This window comes from Lissotriton vulgaris, chromosome 5 (genome assembly GCF_964263255.1).
Source record: "Lissotriton vulgaris chromosome 5, aLisVul1.2, whole genome shotgun sequence".
Classification (NCBI taxonomy): domain Eukaryota; kingdom Metazoa; phylum Chordata; class Amphibia; order Caudata; family Salamandridae; genus Lissotriton; species Lissotriton vulgaris.
Genome location: NC_141693.1, coordinates 1969041450 through 1969056950, shown reverse-complemented (window position 1 = coordinate 1969056950; position 15501 = coordinate 1969041450). Strand labels below are relative to the sequence as shown.

At 41.1% G+C, this 15501-nt stretch overlaps 1 protein-coding gene across 1 annotated transcript in view; it reads left to right on the top strand.

Moving 5' to 3' along the window:
* The window catches only part of PPP6C (protein phosphatase 6 catalytic subunit), a 128599-nt gene extending 121817 nt beyond the window's left edge, over positions 1-6782 (top strand). The window contains exon 7 of the mRNA XM_086924675.1: positions 5836-6782. Coding sequence (XP_086780801.1) covers positions 5836-6084 — 249 coding nt within the window. The 3' untranslated portion in view covers positions 6085-6782. The remainder of the gene's footprint in view (positions 1-5835) is intronic.
* Positions 6783-15501: the final 8719 nt, after the last annotated feature.

Below are 15501 nucleotides of genomic sequence, written 5' to 3'. Positions count from 1 at the left end.
TCTTGTGTCACAAGATGATAGTTTGGATCTGAGAAGCAGGAATGCGGAGTTCAAGGTTTTCTTTTTTTGTTTAGTTCTCATAACCTCTATACATCGACGCACTTTATGTGGTATTGACTAACCCTAACAAAACCTAGCTATCCAATTTGCGAATAGGTCAAAAAGCCGGTGCCACACTACCTCCGCTCTGGCCTCTTCATCTGCGTTCATCCAGACCACGAAATTCAAATGGGTTTAAATCCCAGGACCTTATTTTGGGATTCCAGCCAGTCTATTACTTTTTGCCAAAAGTAGGATCTTTCAGAGTTGCAACACAGCTCGTCTTGCAACCTAATTCTATGAACAGCCAACTGATCATTCACCTTTAGGGGGTGGCGTTTTTCAAGCCAGTTCTTAAATATCATATATCTGGATAGTGAAGTTAAATAATAAAAAATGTGTCATCATTCTCTCCCAACATGTTGCAGATCCCAAATAGAATGATGGGCTTACCTTGAATACTCTATTTTGTACAGCAGACAAGATCCTACTTCCATCCCAAAATGTATGGTAAGCAGGGCAGTCGGCAAACGTGGATATCCAAGAGCCCCCACCACCGACATCCAGCCTTCCTCTTTTTGCCATTTTTCTTTGCGTCCAATAGTCTCTGTGCAGGTGAAAGAGATGATATTTTTACAAATTGGCGGGACTGACAATATTATAAAGTGTAGCTAAGAAGACTTGCCAATCATACTTGACCTCCTTATCCTGCAAGAATCCTGCCCAGATTTCCTATGGTGCCTGTCTCTTCAATTCTTCCACTTCACACAGATAATCATTCCAGAGTCTTATTTCTCTCTTTGTACTTGTTTGTACTTGTTTGTACTTGTTTGTACTTGTTTGTGTATGATTGTCCTTGGGGAAGCCCTCAATAGTCGAAGGTGTCCACGATTGTGCCTTTTACCATGATAATTGCACAAATGTAAACCTTGTAAAGGAACCTCCTGTAATAAGCTATAACTTTTCACATATCCTCATTGCCTCATATCCCAATACAACCCCCATGTAGATATTGCTGCTTTATTATTGGGATGCCCAAGGCATCCTTTAAACACTCCAGAGTTCTTGACGAATCCCAAATCGCTGCAGTGTCATTGTAGTAGATGTTAAATTTAATATTGAGCTTACTGCATCACAAATCCGAAGCCTCCAGGACCTTTAGCCTTACCTTATTAAAATATAAAGGTGACCCAAATTTGTGCATTAACCCCTATTTTATTTTCCTTCGTTTCTTCCAGCTCATGCATACTGCTTTAGAGGCCCATACAAAAGAGTTAATATCACTATGAGTCTTAAGAATTCAGAGTTAAGTCAGTGGAAAGCTATAAAATAAAGTTAACTTTGGTAAAACACACCTTTTAATTAGGTTTATCCTACAAAATATTCTCCAAATAAGGTGATGCCCTTTTTTAGCTGTTCTTTAATCTCTAGCAACACCCTCTCAAGGTTTTTTCTGGTATCTGCTCTAACTTCTCGAAATATCTATTGCCAAATATCTCCTCTTTTTCATGCCTGCCACATTCCAAGACATAACCTCAGTTTTGTCACAATTATTTGAATAACCCAACAACTTCCCGAATCCTCCAGCTACCTGTTTGTATCGCTTCATTGATAACTCGGGGGCACTAGTGTAAATCAGTAAGTCATCCGCATATAGAGCCACTTTTTTACTTAAAGCTCGGGTTTTAAAAGGGGTAATTATATTAACCAGGCGGAGCATTACTACAACTGGTTCCATATATAAATCAAATAAACTTATAGATTGAGGGTGAGTACAAGGTTGAAGAAAAGGGAGTACAGATGACACTATCTAGAAAATATATATAAAGGAGTCCAATTCCTTTCAACTAGTAATACAGTGAAGTTCAGATGGCCAAACGTTCAGAGAGGCACTGAAGAGCAGGTAGCGTTTTGGGGAATTTTATTTGTTTAGCAAAGCACTGAAAAGCGAGTTGAATTTCTGCATGAATTTTTTAATGGTATAGTTTTAATTGAATTGAAAATGGAGAAGCAGAAACATTAAACCAATCTGATGCTTCTGTATTAGCCTTGTCAACACATATAAAGGCATTGAGTCGTAGAGAAAGTTGAATGGGAGTAAGACCTGAGCTAGTGGTTTTTTAAGAGGCTTTTAATTAGAAGCCAGTGTTTGTCCTTGTCCTATACAGAGCTATAAATAGTCACCAGCTTCTTACAGGTATGGTGTTGAGTGACAGTGTGGATCACCTGCAGAGGCTGAGTGAGGATGCATGCTGACTGGAGGCTGTGAGAGGGAGAGGGAGAGGTGGCTTCTGTGCTGCTATTCTGCTGTGGAGTTAAGATGCTGTATCTCCCTATCCCCACTTAGATCTGTCCTGGTGATGGAGCTACTAGTAAACCGAATTAGGCTTGGGTTTATGGCCTCTCTTTGGTGCTCCAGTCTCAAATAGTGTCTCTTTACACAGATAACTCTGTATGATGTCTCCCAGTTAAGTTACAAAACATTGAAGACTGTTTTAAGATTGGCAATAACCTGAGTAAAAATCGCCTATTGACTATTTTATGTATTTCAGTGCTGCCTAAATGTGATCCTTAATTCAAGGGTTTTGCATGTCAGGGAGGGTGCCCAAGACGACATTACTCTCTGGGATCTACATTGTTGGCAGAGTGGGAGTGGGAGTGGGAGTGGGAGTGGGAAGGCTAAGACTCTGAATGGTACGAGTATGCGTATCCACTCCAGTATGCAGTAGACTGGTTGTATGAAGAGGTTTATTCTAGAGAGAAGTGTTATTTTGCAGTCCATGAGAAGGCACTTGTCTCTAGAGTTTAGGTGTCCATGCTAGACGTCAAGGGAAACCTGTTTTCCTAACTTCTGTGATACAGCAGCCATGGAATGTTGGAGGTTACATTGAAGAGCATGCAGAGGTCCCTTATTGCTTTTTAGAGCATGATGCTTTTTGATTATACTCATGGATGGAAGAAAGGCGTGCTTGCCTTTTTTTTCCTGCCACTCACCCTACCTCCCTCCATGTCCTTCACCGTCTTAAGGTACCAGTCCCCTCTACCTTCCCTTGCCTCGAGATCCCATCAAGGGGGTTTTGTGTGCAAGAGAACTGCTTACATATTGAAACCAGGGTCTGGAAAAAGTGTATAATTTAAGCTTATCTGCACTGGTCTCAAATCTGCGCACATGTGCAAAGTTGTTTGTATATAAACATGGATAGTGGTCCAGAGGGATAAGTTCATGGCTCCCCACAAATGTCTACCTGTTGTCAACAGTGTGTTAATGAATTATTAAAAATAGAACTCGTTTTCACTCAAACATCTTGTATACCTGACCCATATAGAGGCACTATGTGCTAATGTCTGACAAACAAAATCCCAGAATAATATTTATCCAAATTCTAGTAGGCTAACATTTGAACCCCCTTAAAGGGAGTGGTCGCCATCATAATGTCTTGTACTTCGAAAGTGCCATTGTTTTACTAAATTTCAAGTAATGCTAACAATAGCGGACAGATATTTTAAAACCATGATCTGCTTGAGAATGGCACTTATTTTGGTGCATGGCAATAGCCCGGTTAGGGGGAATCCTTTGTATCAAAGGGCTGCAAAGGGACAACAAAGGGACAACAAAGGGGCTAAGGCAGAAAGATTCTGCCCAATGTGGTATCTTAGCACATTCAGTGTAGTGTGTGTGTGTGTTTTCCACACACTATTGCTTCAAAGATATATGTATACATTGACTTAATTTACATTGGAGCTTTTAGTAGTCGCTTATTTGTATGTGATTAATTAAATTATTACAATGAGATATCAAAACAGTTTTTCCTTTTAAAATGCTTAATATACACCATAAGATTATCTGCAAATTCTTAAAATATAGCTGCCACAATTCCAGTTGTAACAGTCTCAAGTTCATCATCAGGCATGTCAATTAATGCCACCCTTTGAATGTGTGCTGGCTAATCCAGTGTCAATCGACCCTCAGCGGTGTTTTAAATATTTAAGATGAATATACTTCTGCAGTATTCCATTAGTTGAGTAACAATGCCTCATTAGGGATATGCTTCCCTTTCTGTAGGCAAATAAGCTGACCGAAATTCTACACAACAGAGTAGGTGTGTGATGGATTCTCTTTTATAGTTACAAAATCTACATATGTGATTCTAGACCTTTTACTCCAGTTTGATCTGTATTCATTAATAGGCAGTATCCAGAATCTAGCTTGCATGATGTTTCTTCTACAATCCCAGAATTACATATGTGTTGTATCATGAGAAGGAAGCAGAAGCCTAAACGGTTTGTATGTTGCTAAGGATTCAAAGTCCCTTTTCCTTAATAATGCCACAAGATGTCTCTTCAGGATATTCAGCACAGTAAGAAAGACTTGTGCTTCATAAGGCGTCTATATCCATGTCTAAATCACCACAGCCCGTTTCTAAATGTATGTTCAGTCATTGTCTGCGCCATAAAAAAATCTCTTGTAATACCCTTTTAGTGTCCCATATTTGGTGTGGCTTATTTTTGGCACAGCTTATTTTGGCACCAACTTAACCTTTATTACCCTTATAATGGCTTCGGCAGAAGGGCTGTATAAGTACTTGTTTAGCTGACAAAGGGCAAATAAAACATTTCTAGCTAGTCAAGTGGATTAGTCAGTCAGTCAGTCAAAAGCAATGTTTATTTAGACCTTGGTCTTTAAACTGCAATACCCAACAATATAAACATTAAAACAGGGATAAATACGTATTCAGTAACAAACAATAAGAGACAACATATCCATCAACACATTCTTATTCCTGGATATGCTTTTTGATGACCAAATCCAATCTGGGGCTCACAAAGTAGATACAATACGTACTTACTCATTAACATTCTACAGTGGATTCGTGATTTGCTCATATCTGCCAGCCAAATGCCCAGATAATTATGTGAGGTGGGAGTAATCAATCTTGGCTGTTAGCAATTCCCACAATCTTTGATTTTTCCTTGTATTTTCCAAAGGCCATTATTTGTGTTTTGCCTGCTTTTCCTGCCAGCTTGTTCGGGTTGGATTTTTAAAGCTCTTCTAGAGATTGCTGTAGTCCGTTGTTTGTTTGATCCAAGATGACCAAGTTATCTGCATATTATAAAATTAAGAATGTATGCAGACCAATTCTTGAAGGAAATTACTTCACCTTTTTTACACGCTCCCTAGATCATTGCATTGGTATATAAATTGAGTAGCAGCGGGGCCAATACGCATCCTTGTTCGATACCGCTATTTGTAAAGTTTTTATTTCTGACCTTTGTCTCCAAGGTCAGCTTGACGAGCACCCACATATCTGAATAAAGTGCAATGATTGCATTAAATTGTATTTGTGGTATAACCTAGACAGCTGGTTTCCTCCCATTATATTTGGCAATCCACACCGTCAAAAGCTGCTGAGTAGTCTACAAAGCAAGAATAGATGGTTGGCTAAGTGGGTCGATACAGACATGTGCCAAGTATGAAAGGGCCACGATTTTGTCCATAGTTGATGCTTTCAGCCTGAATACCGTCTGACCCACGCATTAGCTCCTGCAGCGTACAAAGATCAGCCAGGTCCATTGTCTCCATGGCCAGCAAACCGTGAACTTTTGCATATTCAAACCAATGGTAATTAAGTAATAGCTGTCTGTGAAGAAATCCCATTATTTCTTTTACCCCTGCCAATGAAAAGCGTATTCAGAAAAGATTATAATTAAATAAATTAGACTTCAGATGGGGTAAATATTTGTTCATTGGATAACGAATGCAGCTTGGTTATTGACAAACTTCTTTCTACGTTTCAGTTTGTTCACATCAACAATTTAAAGCTCATCTGTAGAGCACATCAACTGGTACACGAAGGCTACAAGTTCATGTTCGATGAGAAGCTGGTGACGGTGTGGTCGGCTCCCAACTATTGCTACCGTTGTGGGAACATTGCATCAATCATGGTCTTCAAAGACGTAAACACAAGAGAGCCAAAGCTGTTTCGTGCTGTTCCAGATTCAGAACGCGTGATTCCACCTAGAACTACTACGCCGTATTTTCTCTGAGGCCTTTGTCCCTTTCTCCCTTCGTCACCTGTTCCTTGTATTATCCCCTGTCTTTTTTTATTTTTTATTGAGCACTTGCTGCTGAAATGCTGCCTCTTGCCTTTTTTATTTTTAAATTATCTAAAATATATTGTGGATTATGGTGTTTATATCAATTCTTATTGATTTCCTTTATCCCTCGTACTTTCCATGCCCTCTGCAGCACATTTGAATGCCTGTGAAATGAAATTGAAGTGGTACAGTATAATTGCCTTTTTATGGTCTTGGAGTGAATGAAAACATTTCTTTTGAATACTGTCTTGAAAACCTTCGAACCACTCATAACATTTGATCTTGCATTTTCTTTTCACTTTAAATACTTTTAAGAAATTTCAGCAGCAAAGGTATTCAATGAACACAGTGGACTGTACGTTTATCGTTGTGCGCACGTCCAAGATGTAAAGCTTAAATATCCTTTTGTGGGACGTTTTAAGTGGATGTAAAATAAAGTGGTCTAGTGGCCTGCACCTTTTCTGTTTTTATTTTATTTTTTAAATATCAACTGAAATACAGAAAAAGATATATAACAGTTGCATTTGTACATTAAAATAATTGTACTGATCTCTTATTTCTTCAGATTACTTGTATTTTAATAAAGTAAATATCTTAAATGAAACCCACATAGGTTCAATATTAAAAATAAAAGATATGCATTTTGATATTGTTTTGAATGTGTGTTTTATTCTCTTAAAATAAAGAAGCCATATCACCCTTTTGAAATTCAGTAGTGCGTGAGCTGTTCGTGAAGAACAATGTTTATTTTCTAGATTGCTATGTCTTCATTTTTTTATAGTTAGTAGCTTGTCTTCCTATATTCTTGAATTAAATGGCTGCTCTTAAAACCCTTATGTAGTATATAAACGTAATTAATGCGGTGTATTAACTTAATGCTGAACTTGGGTGGAGAAAGATATATACATTTGTGGAATAATATATATATATATATATATATACACACACACATACAGTGGTGCATGTGCGCCCTTGTAGTAAAGGTGGATGCCTCAATTCATAGGAAATCCCATTTTTGAATCCTTAAAATCTGACCAATTTGATCAAGCTGGGGGGCGGGGGAGGATGCATTTAGAAGGGTATCTATGAGCGTGCAGAATGGTTAAATGGTTAAGTAATAAGGGGGGTGCCAAATCAGACTATAGTGCTGACGAAGTTTATGATAGTACCTCTTTCTTGGTGTCGAAATATGAAATCACGAAAGGATTACTCACCAAATTCCGTTGGCACAGCTGCCTTTTTGACATTATTTACCTTTCTCGGTTGGTGAAAATCTGTTCAGCTATTTGGGAGACAATAGGCAAAATGTGAGTGTTGTGCACTTGTCAGAATATGGATATTTTGCAGATTGTTTCCAATATACAAGGTTGGGGACAAAATGACACACGCCAACACTGTGCATTGTGCAATATGCACTGTGCGTGCATATTGGATACTCGCTGTGCCGTATTCTACCAATGTTTTTCTTTAATGGGAGGAAAAAAGCAAAACAATAAAGCACAGCAAGAGAGCCAGTGCAGCGTTATTCATAACTGGGCGTTTCAGCTCGCCTACTTAGGAATATCTCTCCCTAAAATGTTTGACAGCTTGTGGATATATTAAAAAAAAAAGTAGTTTTAGCTCCGTAGCTGTTCTAAATCTTAGTTGCAGTTGCAGTATACCTCCCCCTCAAACCCTCCACCTTGCCCCAGGACACATAGAAGCTGCCCTGCTCCTCCTTTGCCCGCACAGTCCTACAGGTGAGAATGGAGCATATCGGCTGCCTTCTGCAATTGTGAGGACCATGAGGAGTGGTGTGCTTTTTTCCTCTACTTTTTTTCTTTATTTTTTTGGTCTATTACATACCCCACCCTCTGAGCATGTTGGGATCGTAGGATGTAAAGCCAATTGTGTTGTAACACTATTGTAATCGACACCGCCCCCCCCCCCACCCCCCCACACACCACCACCACTACACCAATCCCTGGCTTAATAATTTTTTTGTAATCTCCCAAAATTCACAACACCAGGAGAGTTGTTGTTCCGCGGTTGGAGGGTTTTAGAACTATACCAATATAGATCTGAAATCCCCAACAACAACCTCTTCTTCTGGTGTTGCAAACTTTGGGAGTGATTACAAATATATAGATATTACTCAGTGGCATAGACAGAATGTTTTGGATTGCTAATAACTTTGACTAGCCTTCACAAAACGTTCCATTATGAGTTTGTCCACCTCGCTTCTTCCTGTAAAGTTTCGGAGTGGTCGGTCAAGTGAGGTCTGAGGAGAAAAGGGGAGGGGGCAAAAAACAAATTTCCCAATGCATTTTCAATAGACTTTTTTTAGACAGCACTACTGCAAAACTGCTGAACAGATTCACACCTAATTTGGCATAAAGCTAGATCTTGGTCTATCGAGCATGCTTTTTGTGATTTGGTATGAATCCATTCAGTAGTTTTTGAAAAATAAAGATGCAAATATATTTTTATATCTGGATTGAGGGACTATTGCGTGAGACCCTAGAACCCACAATTTAAAAAATGGAGCCTTCTGATAGGCCAGGGGAGCTTTTTCCACCTAGGGCCATCTTGCTCCTGCAGGAGCAAGGCTCTGATTGGCTGCCAGCCGTTACAGGACTCAGGGACTTAGTCCTCTGTTGTGCAATTGTTTTAAAAATATGAGCGCACAGTAGGGACTCCCTGCTCCCCTAGTCCTAATGGGGTGGGGGGCAGAAGGGAGGGAGCGGTTCTAGAGGGGCACCCCAGGGCCCAAAACAGACATTTTCTGCTGCAATCCTGTGGGACCATGGCAAAAAATTAAAAATAAAATGCCAGCTTACGCACAGTGTTCACATAGATGCCATGAGGGTTGCTATGAATGCGATGATTTAACATGGTATAAATGAGGTAATATTAAAAGGTATAAGCTGTGCATGGTAGTTGGGCGAGTTCTAGTTAATGTAGTCTGCCTAGTGAGTTCACAACACTATGTACCAAGGTCTGCGAGTTATATGAAGTTTTGTCCCAAGCATCAATTAGAAGTTTGTTATAACTATAACTCTAGAATTTCTAATGTTCGTGTGGTTTTAGTTTTGTGTATAGAAATAATAAATCAAGTTTTCCTAACTATTACTAAGCATTAACCTTTGGTTTTTTATTTTTTATTTTAATTATTATTTTTTTAAAGTTAGGAAAAATTGTTCTCTAACATAACACAAAATAAATAAGTTTTTCAGAACAGCCATACAGAAATTTGCCTGGATTTTGTAGAAAACCTAAATAGATAGAGATGATGAGGTATAATTTTCCACTTCTCTGGTATTTCTTTTAAAAATAAATATCAATTGATTTTCAACAGTCCGCACAGTCTCTATGGTTGTTGGTGGTATTTAGTATTAGTTGGCTGTGTTTGTAGTACATTTCGTCTTACTTTCAAACAGTTATCAGAGCTTCTAAGGTTGTTGGTGGCATTTAGTAGGATTAAGCTGTCTTAATAACCACTTCAGGTTATTAACAAATAATGTTTTACTTATTTTATTTCATTCGAAATGTTTACTTAAAAAAAAAAGCAACATAGGCTGTTAGAAAAGCCACCCTGTATTATGTCTGCTATATATATATATATATATATATATACACTTGGGATATTGGAAGCACCACAGTACTTCTAACGCACAGTCCCCATTGGCTTAGAACTCAGTCTATTGTAGGAAGCAAGAAGTTTACTCCTCCTCCTCCCCATTAATTTGTTATCTTTAAAGGTGACTGTTGTACTGTTTCTCACAAGGAAAATCTGGTGTTTAGTCACCTCTGATATTTTGGTGATTTCCAATGGTGGACAGCAACATCTTGTCCGTTTGAGTGGGAGGAAGAAAAGGTGGAGCAAAGGATACAGGAGGAGGAACCGGAGGCCGAGCGCAGGAAGAAGCTGAAGGAGTCTGTGTGGGAGTTTTTCTCCTTGCCAGCTGGAGAAAAGGTTAACGGCAAACTGGTAACTTTCCAAGAAGGTCATTTCCTGCGGCAATATCAAACAGTACTCTTTTGGTATGACAGGGATGTAGAGACTCCTGCAGGCGAACCATTCAACCAGGTTGGCATGGGCCAAAAGAAGGCATGAGAAAGAGTTGAAAGACTGCCACTCTGGCTACTGCATGACCTTTCATTTCAGCAGCAGTAGATCGTTACCACAGCCCACCATGTGTTCCTCCAGCACCAATTTCAAGTTCTTAAGCTCCAGCACCTCCACCCACTGCATCTGTCCTGGCATCAGTACCTGCTCCTGTTACTGCAATGGCAGTAGAGCGGTCAAGTCAAAATTGACAAATTGTAGAGCTGTATAGCTGTACTGCAACATACATACTGTATTTCTGTGCCATACAGGTCTTGTTTTGGGCCAGAGATTTAACCGTACAACATGAGATTGTCCTGGGTCACCAGTGCCTTCCCCAACACCCTTATTTTGTTTTTTATTTTCCCCTTTGTTCGCCTGTTTTCTGTAAAGACTTTTTTTTTTGGTTGGTCATGTTGACCTGTGAAGAACAAATAAACTTCCAGATGTATTTATTTTTTTAAAGGGGAAAAAAAAGTTATTTTCAGAACTAACCAAATAACATAAGATAATGAGCGTACACCAATATTGATTATATATTTTTTTAGTTATCCGAAATACAACATTGTCATTAATACAGAGATAAAAGGTAAGATTAAGTTATACATGCCTTATGGTGGCTCCATAGTACATGGTTAGTATATAATACACTGCTATAGTGTATTTGATTGTATTTAGAGTGGCATAAAAGTGGAGTGTTGTAGAGTGAGGAGAGTGTTGTGGATTTGCATAGAGTGGAGTTGTGTACAGTACAGTGAAGGAGAGTGCCCTACATTAGAGTTTTGTAGGCTGGTAGAGTCATACAGGGGTATAGAGTGGAGGGACCTAGTCTTGTACACTATTGTAGAGTGGCGTTTCATAGAGAGGAGTTGCATGTCGGCGGCATTGAGTAGAGTTTGGTAGATTGAAGACGATTAGAGTGTTGTACAGTGGAGTAGAGTATTGTGCAGTGGTGTGTCGTAGAATGGTGTACAGTGTCATAGAGAGGCATAGTTTTGTAGCATGGAGGAGCGTAAAGTGGAGCGGAGTATCGTAGAGTTGTGTGGAGTGGAGTTTCGTGGAGTTGTAGGTCGTAGAGTGGTGGCATTGAGTGGAGTAGAGTTTGGTAGATTGAAAGAGTGTAGAGTATTGTACAATGGCATATAGAGTATCGTAGAGCGCCATACAGTGGAGTAGTGTCGTAGAGTGTTACTGAGTGGATTCGTGTAGAGTAGCATAGAGTTGAGGACAGTTTCATAGAGTAGGAAAATGTGGAGTGGCATACAGTGGTGTGGTGTTCAGTGCAGCGGCATGTGGCTGATGTGTGTAAGCGAGGGTGGATGTTGTGTGATATAGCCCTTTACTGCTTGGGCGGGGTCCGGTATTTCGTTTGTGAAATCTTTTGGCTGTACTAATAGTTGTCGTCTTTAGCTTAACTATCTTTCACACCTTTGGGTAAGTAGCCGGGCAGGTCCCAAAGTCCTAGTAGTGTAATTACTTTAGCACTATTCAACTTTTAGTCTGATGTATTTCGTGCTTTTGAGTGTGCTCAGATAGCATAGATATGGTGTAATCATTTTGTATATGTCAACAAAAAGCTTGGGCCGGCATGGTCTACAAGTGCTGAGTTCTGTTATTTTGATTCTTGTTGTCAGAGGGGTTGCTGCTTAGGCTGTTTGGGCTAGGTTTTTGATTGGCTACTAGGGCTGGGGTTTCCTATTGGACTTTGGTATTAGGGCTTTGGCTTTGATTGGCTGTTAGAGCTCATCAGCCAGACTCATACTTGACATCCCACGTAAAGACCACATCTCCAGTCACCTGAAAAAACTCCACTGGCTCCCCGTCAATAAGAGGATTACTTTCCGCCTCCTAACCCACGCACACAAATCACTTTATGAACTCGGACCCGATTGCCTTAACACTCGACTTTCCTTCTACACAGGCCATTGAGAATATCTGGGGCTATACCTATCAGTGTCTTGTGCATGATACTGAGTGTCTTAAAGCTTATCCGCTGCTCAATCAGTAGCCAGTGAAGACGATGGAGGAGGTTGGAGGCTTGACTGAACTTCGGTATAGCAAAGATAGCACGTGCTGCCGCGTTCTGGACTCGTTGCGTTCTCTTCATCACAGATTTGTTAGACCCGAGGAGGAGAGCATTGCAATAGTCCAGGCAGGCCAGGATAGACGCCTGAACAATCGGCTGCCGTGTTTGAGCATCAAAGAGACCTGGAATCGGTCTCAGACCACGGAGTATCCCAAGGCATTTTCCGGCCACTGTTTGTGCATGCGTTTCAAAGTTCAGATCTTTATCTAATAGGATGCCCAAGTTTTTTACCATGGTTTTAGGATCCGGGGGGTTACCTAGTGCCGGAGGCCACCATTCATTAGTCCACAGATGGGAATCTTTACCCATTAAGAGGATTTCTGACTTGGAAGAATTCAGTTGCAAACAATTGTTAGTCATCCATTCCGCAATAGCGGAAATATCCTCTTTGAATTTGTGTTTGTCTTGGGTGGGGTTGTTGGAGAAGGTGAACACCAGTTGGGTGTCATCGGCGTATGACACCAGGGACATACCTCTAGCCCTGAGGGACCCCGCATCGAAGTGTATGGGTATGGCAGGCAAAAGGGGGAGCTGTCACTTGGAACGTTCGTTCCGATAGGAAAGAGGCAAACCAGGCAAGTGCCGTATTTCCTATTCCAGGCGTTGGAGAAGTATTTCATGTGACACTGTGTCAAATGCCGCGCTTAGATCAAGCAGCACCAGGACAGATGTGCTGCCTGCATCCAGCGCGGATTTGAGGTGTTCAGCCACCGTTAACAGGGCTGACTCGGTACTATACCGGGAACAGAAGCCATTCTGTGAGTTGTCAAGAATGTTATTAGTGTCTAAAAATTGCGTAAGTGCAGTGTTCACATAGGCTTCCAAAATTTTAGACATAAACAGAAGCAGTGAAATAGGACGGTAGTTTTCTGCTTTGGAACCATCAAGTGTGGGTTTTTAAGGAGGGGTACTACTTTAGCGTGCTTCCATGTTTTTGGCACTGACGTAGTGGAGAGGGAGTGATTAAGTAATTCTAGGCATGTAGGCAGAAGATCTGATTGGATTTTTCTAAAAACTTCACGGTTAAGGGGGTCAGCCGGAGTGCCAGATTTGATTTTATTAACTAGTTTCTCTAACTCATTAAGGGTCATAGGGAGGAAAGATGGTAGAAGAGGAGATTCAGAGTCTGGATTCATATTCCTACTCCAAGCATTAGGAGCAATGTTATATCCCAATTTTAGGTATATATCTTTAACTTTCTTCACGAAGAAAGTAGCCAGGTCCTCACAGTGTGAGTTAGAGGCGATAGTGTTACCAGATTCTGCTGGAGGAGAGGTCAGGTACTTCAGTAGCGAGAATATGGTTTTGCTCGGATTCGTGCTGGTCTAGATCAAACTGTAGTAGTGAGCTGCTCTTGTTTTACGAACCAGCTTACGGTATGAGTTAATAGCAGTTCTATATAGTAATTTAGCTTGTGTATGATATGTTTTTCTTCAAGATCTTTCCAGAGTCAAAAAAAAATGTGTCAGCGTAAGTTCTTCATAGAACCACGCTTTGGCACGGGTGCTTTTGGCGTAAGTGAGTTTGGTGGGGATGCATGTGTCTAGTGCCTGGATAATCCATTTTTGAAAGAGTGCATCTGCCTCGTCCATATTGTTGGATTGTAGCAGAGGTTTTGCTCTTAAAGCTGAACTCCGATCTGTTTCCTTAAGTTTGTGCCATGGTCATGTAAGTGAGGGCAGCTGGTTGGGCCGAGATTTGACGCCACTTATTTTTAACCGCATTGGGATAAGGAAGTGGTCGGTCCATATCATAGGGAGAGGAGTTAGTTCTTCCAAAATCTCCAGATTTGAGAATATTGGATCTAGGAGGTGGCCTGCTCTGTGTGTTGCACCGGGGTTCAGCTGAACCAGCTGACACGCTGCCAGATCCCCAATGAAATTGAGAATCTCCGGAGCGTTCTGCAATTCTAAGTGAAGATTAAGATCACCTATGATGAAGTTGGCAGTGTGTAAAGCAAGGGCTGTCACCATGTTAAACAAGGCTTCTCGGAAGTGCTTAGAAGGCCCGGGCGGGCGGTAGATCAGGAGGCCGGAGAAGGTAAAGTTTTCACCTAATGTGATTTTAAAGAGTGCACTCTCGCAGTCCGGTAGATCTACACGGATAGGCTGCACGAGTGGGCTGCTTTATATATGATCGCAATACGACCTCCTCTCCCCCCCCCCTGTTCTGTCCATGCTTTTTATGGCATAGCCAGTTGGCGGAGCCAGAGCTGGTATGGCCACCGACGATGCACATAACCACATTTCCGTTAGGAAGAGAATCTCAGGAGAGTGGTCCTGAAGGAGGTCAAAAACCTCCTCATGGTGTTTAGATAAGGAGCGGCAGTTTATGCTCAAAAGGGTATATGATGGCATAGTATCACTATAAGGAGTAGAGTGTATCACTCGGTCCGGACTGAAGGCGCAAAGCTCTCATATAGTGGGGTTCTCTGTTGGGGCCCAATCATGGGTGTTACAGGTAAATGTCCTGTTAAGTGCTCTTAATTCCTCCCCCGAATAGCAAAGTCTTAGGGTATTGGAGGGGCAGGGTCCCTGGGGGCGGCCCGGCGCAGACGGGCTTGACTTTGGTGCGCCAGCTGCGCACGTCCGCTGCGCGTCCTGAAGCCGGTGTGCATTAGAGTGCTCTGGAGACAACGAGCTTCGCCGGGGCTGTCCGCTGATTGGCTAGCAATCAGTGAATCAGCGAGGGTAACAGGAATTATCTAATGGCAGCAGCCACGCGAACAAACAGCGTGTGAGCCGAGTAGCAAGTAAAATGAGAGTGAGTGCGCAATTTAGAGATTAGTGGGTGCAATTTAAAGGAATAAAAAGGTTTTCTCAGCAATTGTCCCCCCAACAAATTCCCAGCAACATTCACCACAACAAACAAACCTCATACAGATTTCAATGTGTATTGAGCCACTACAAATCCCCATAAACCATACCTACACACAATTCTACCCAAACTACAACAATATGGCACCTACATTCTCACAAAACACAACTGTCCTACAGCACTAACGCATCCCTAACAGTCACATTATTACTTTAATGCATCCAGACACACATTCCCTGTTTACACAACACCAGCTCTATCGTACTTGCTCCTAGCAGATCCCCTTTTATCATGACAAAACGTATACTCAGCCTTCCATCACACAATCCAACAACACGCCCCCTATTTTTACCAATTACACACAACCATACAATGC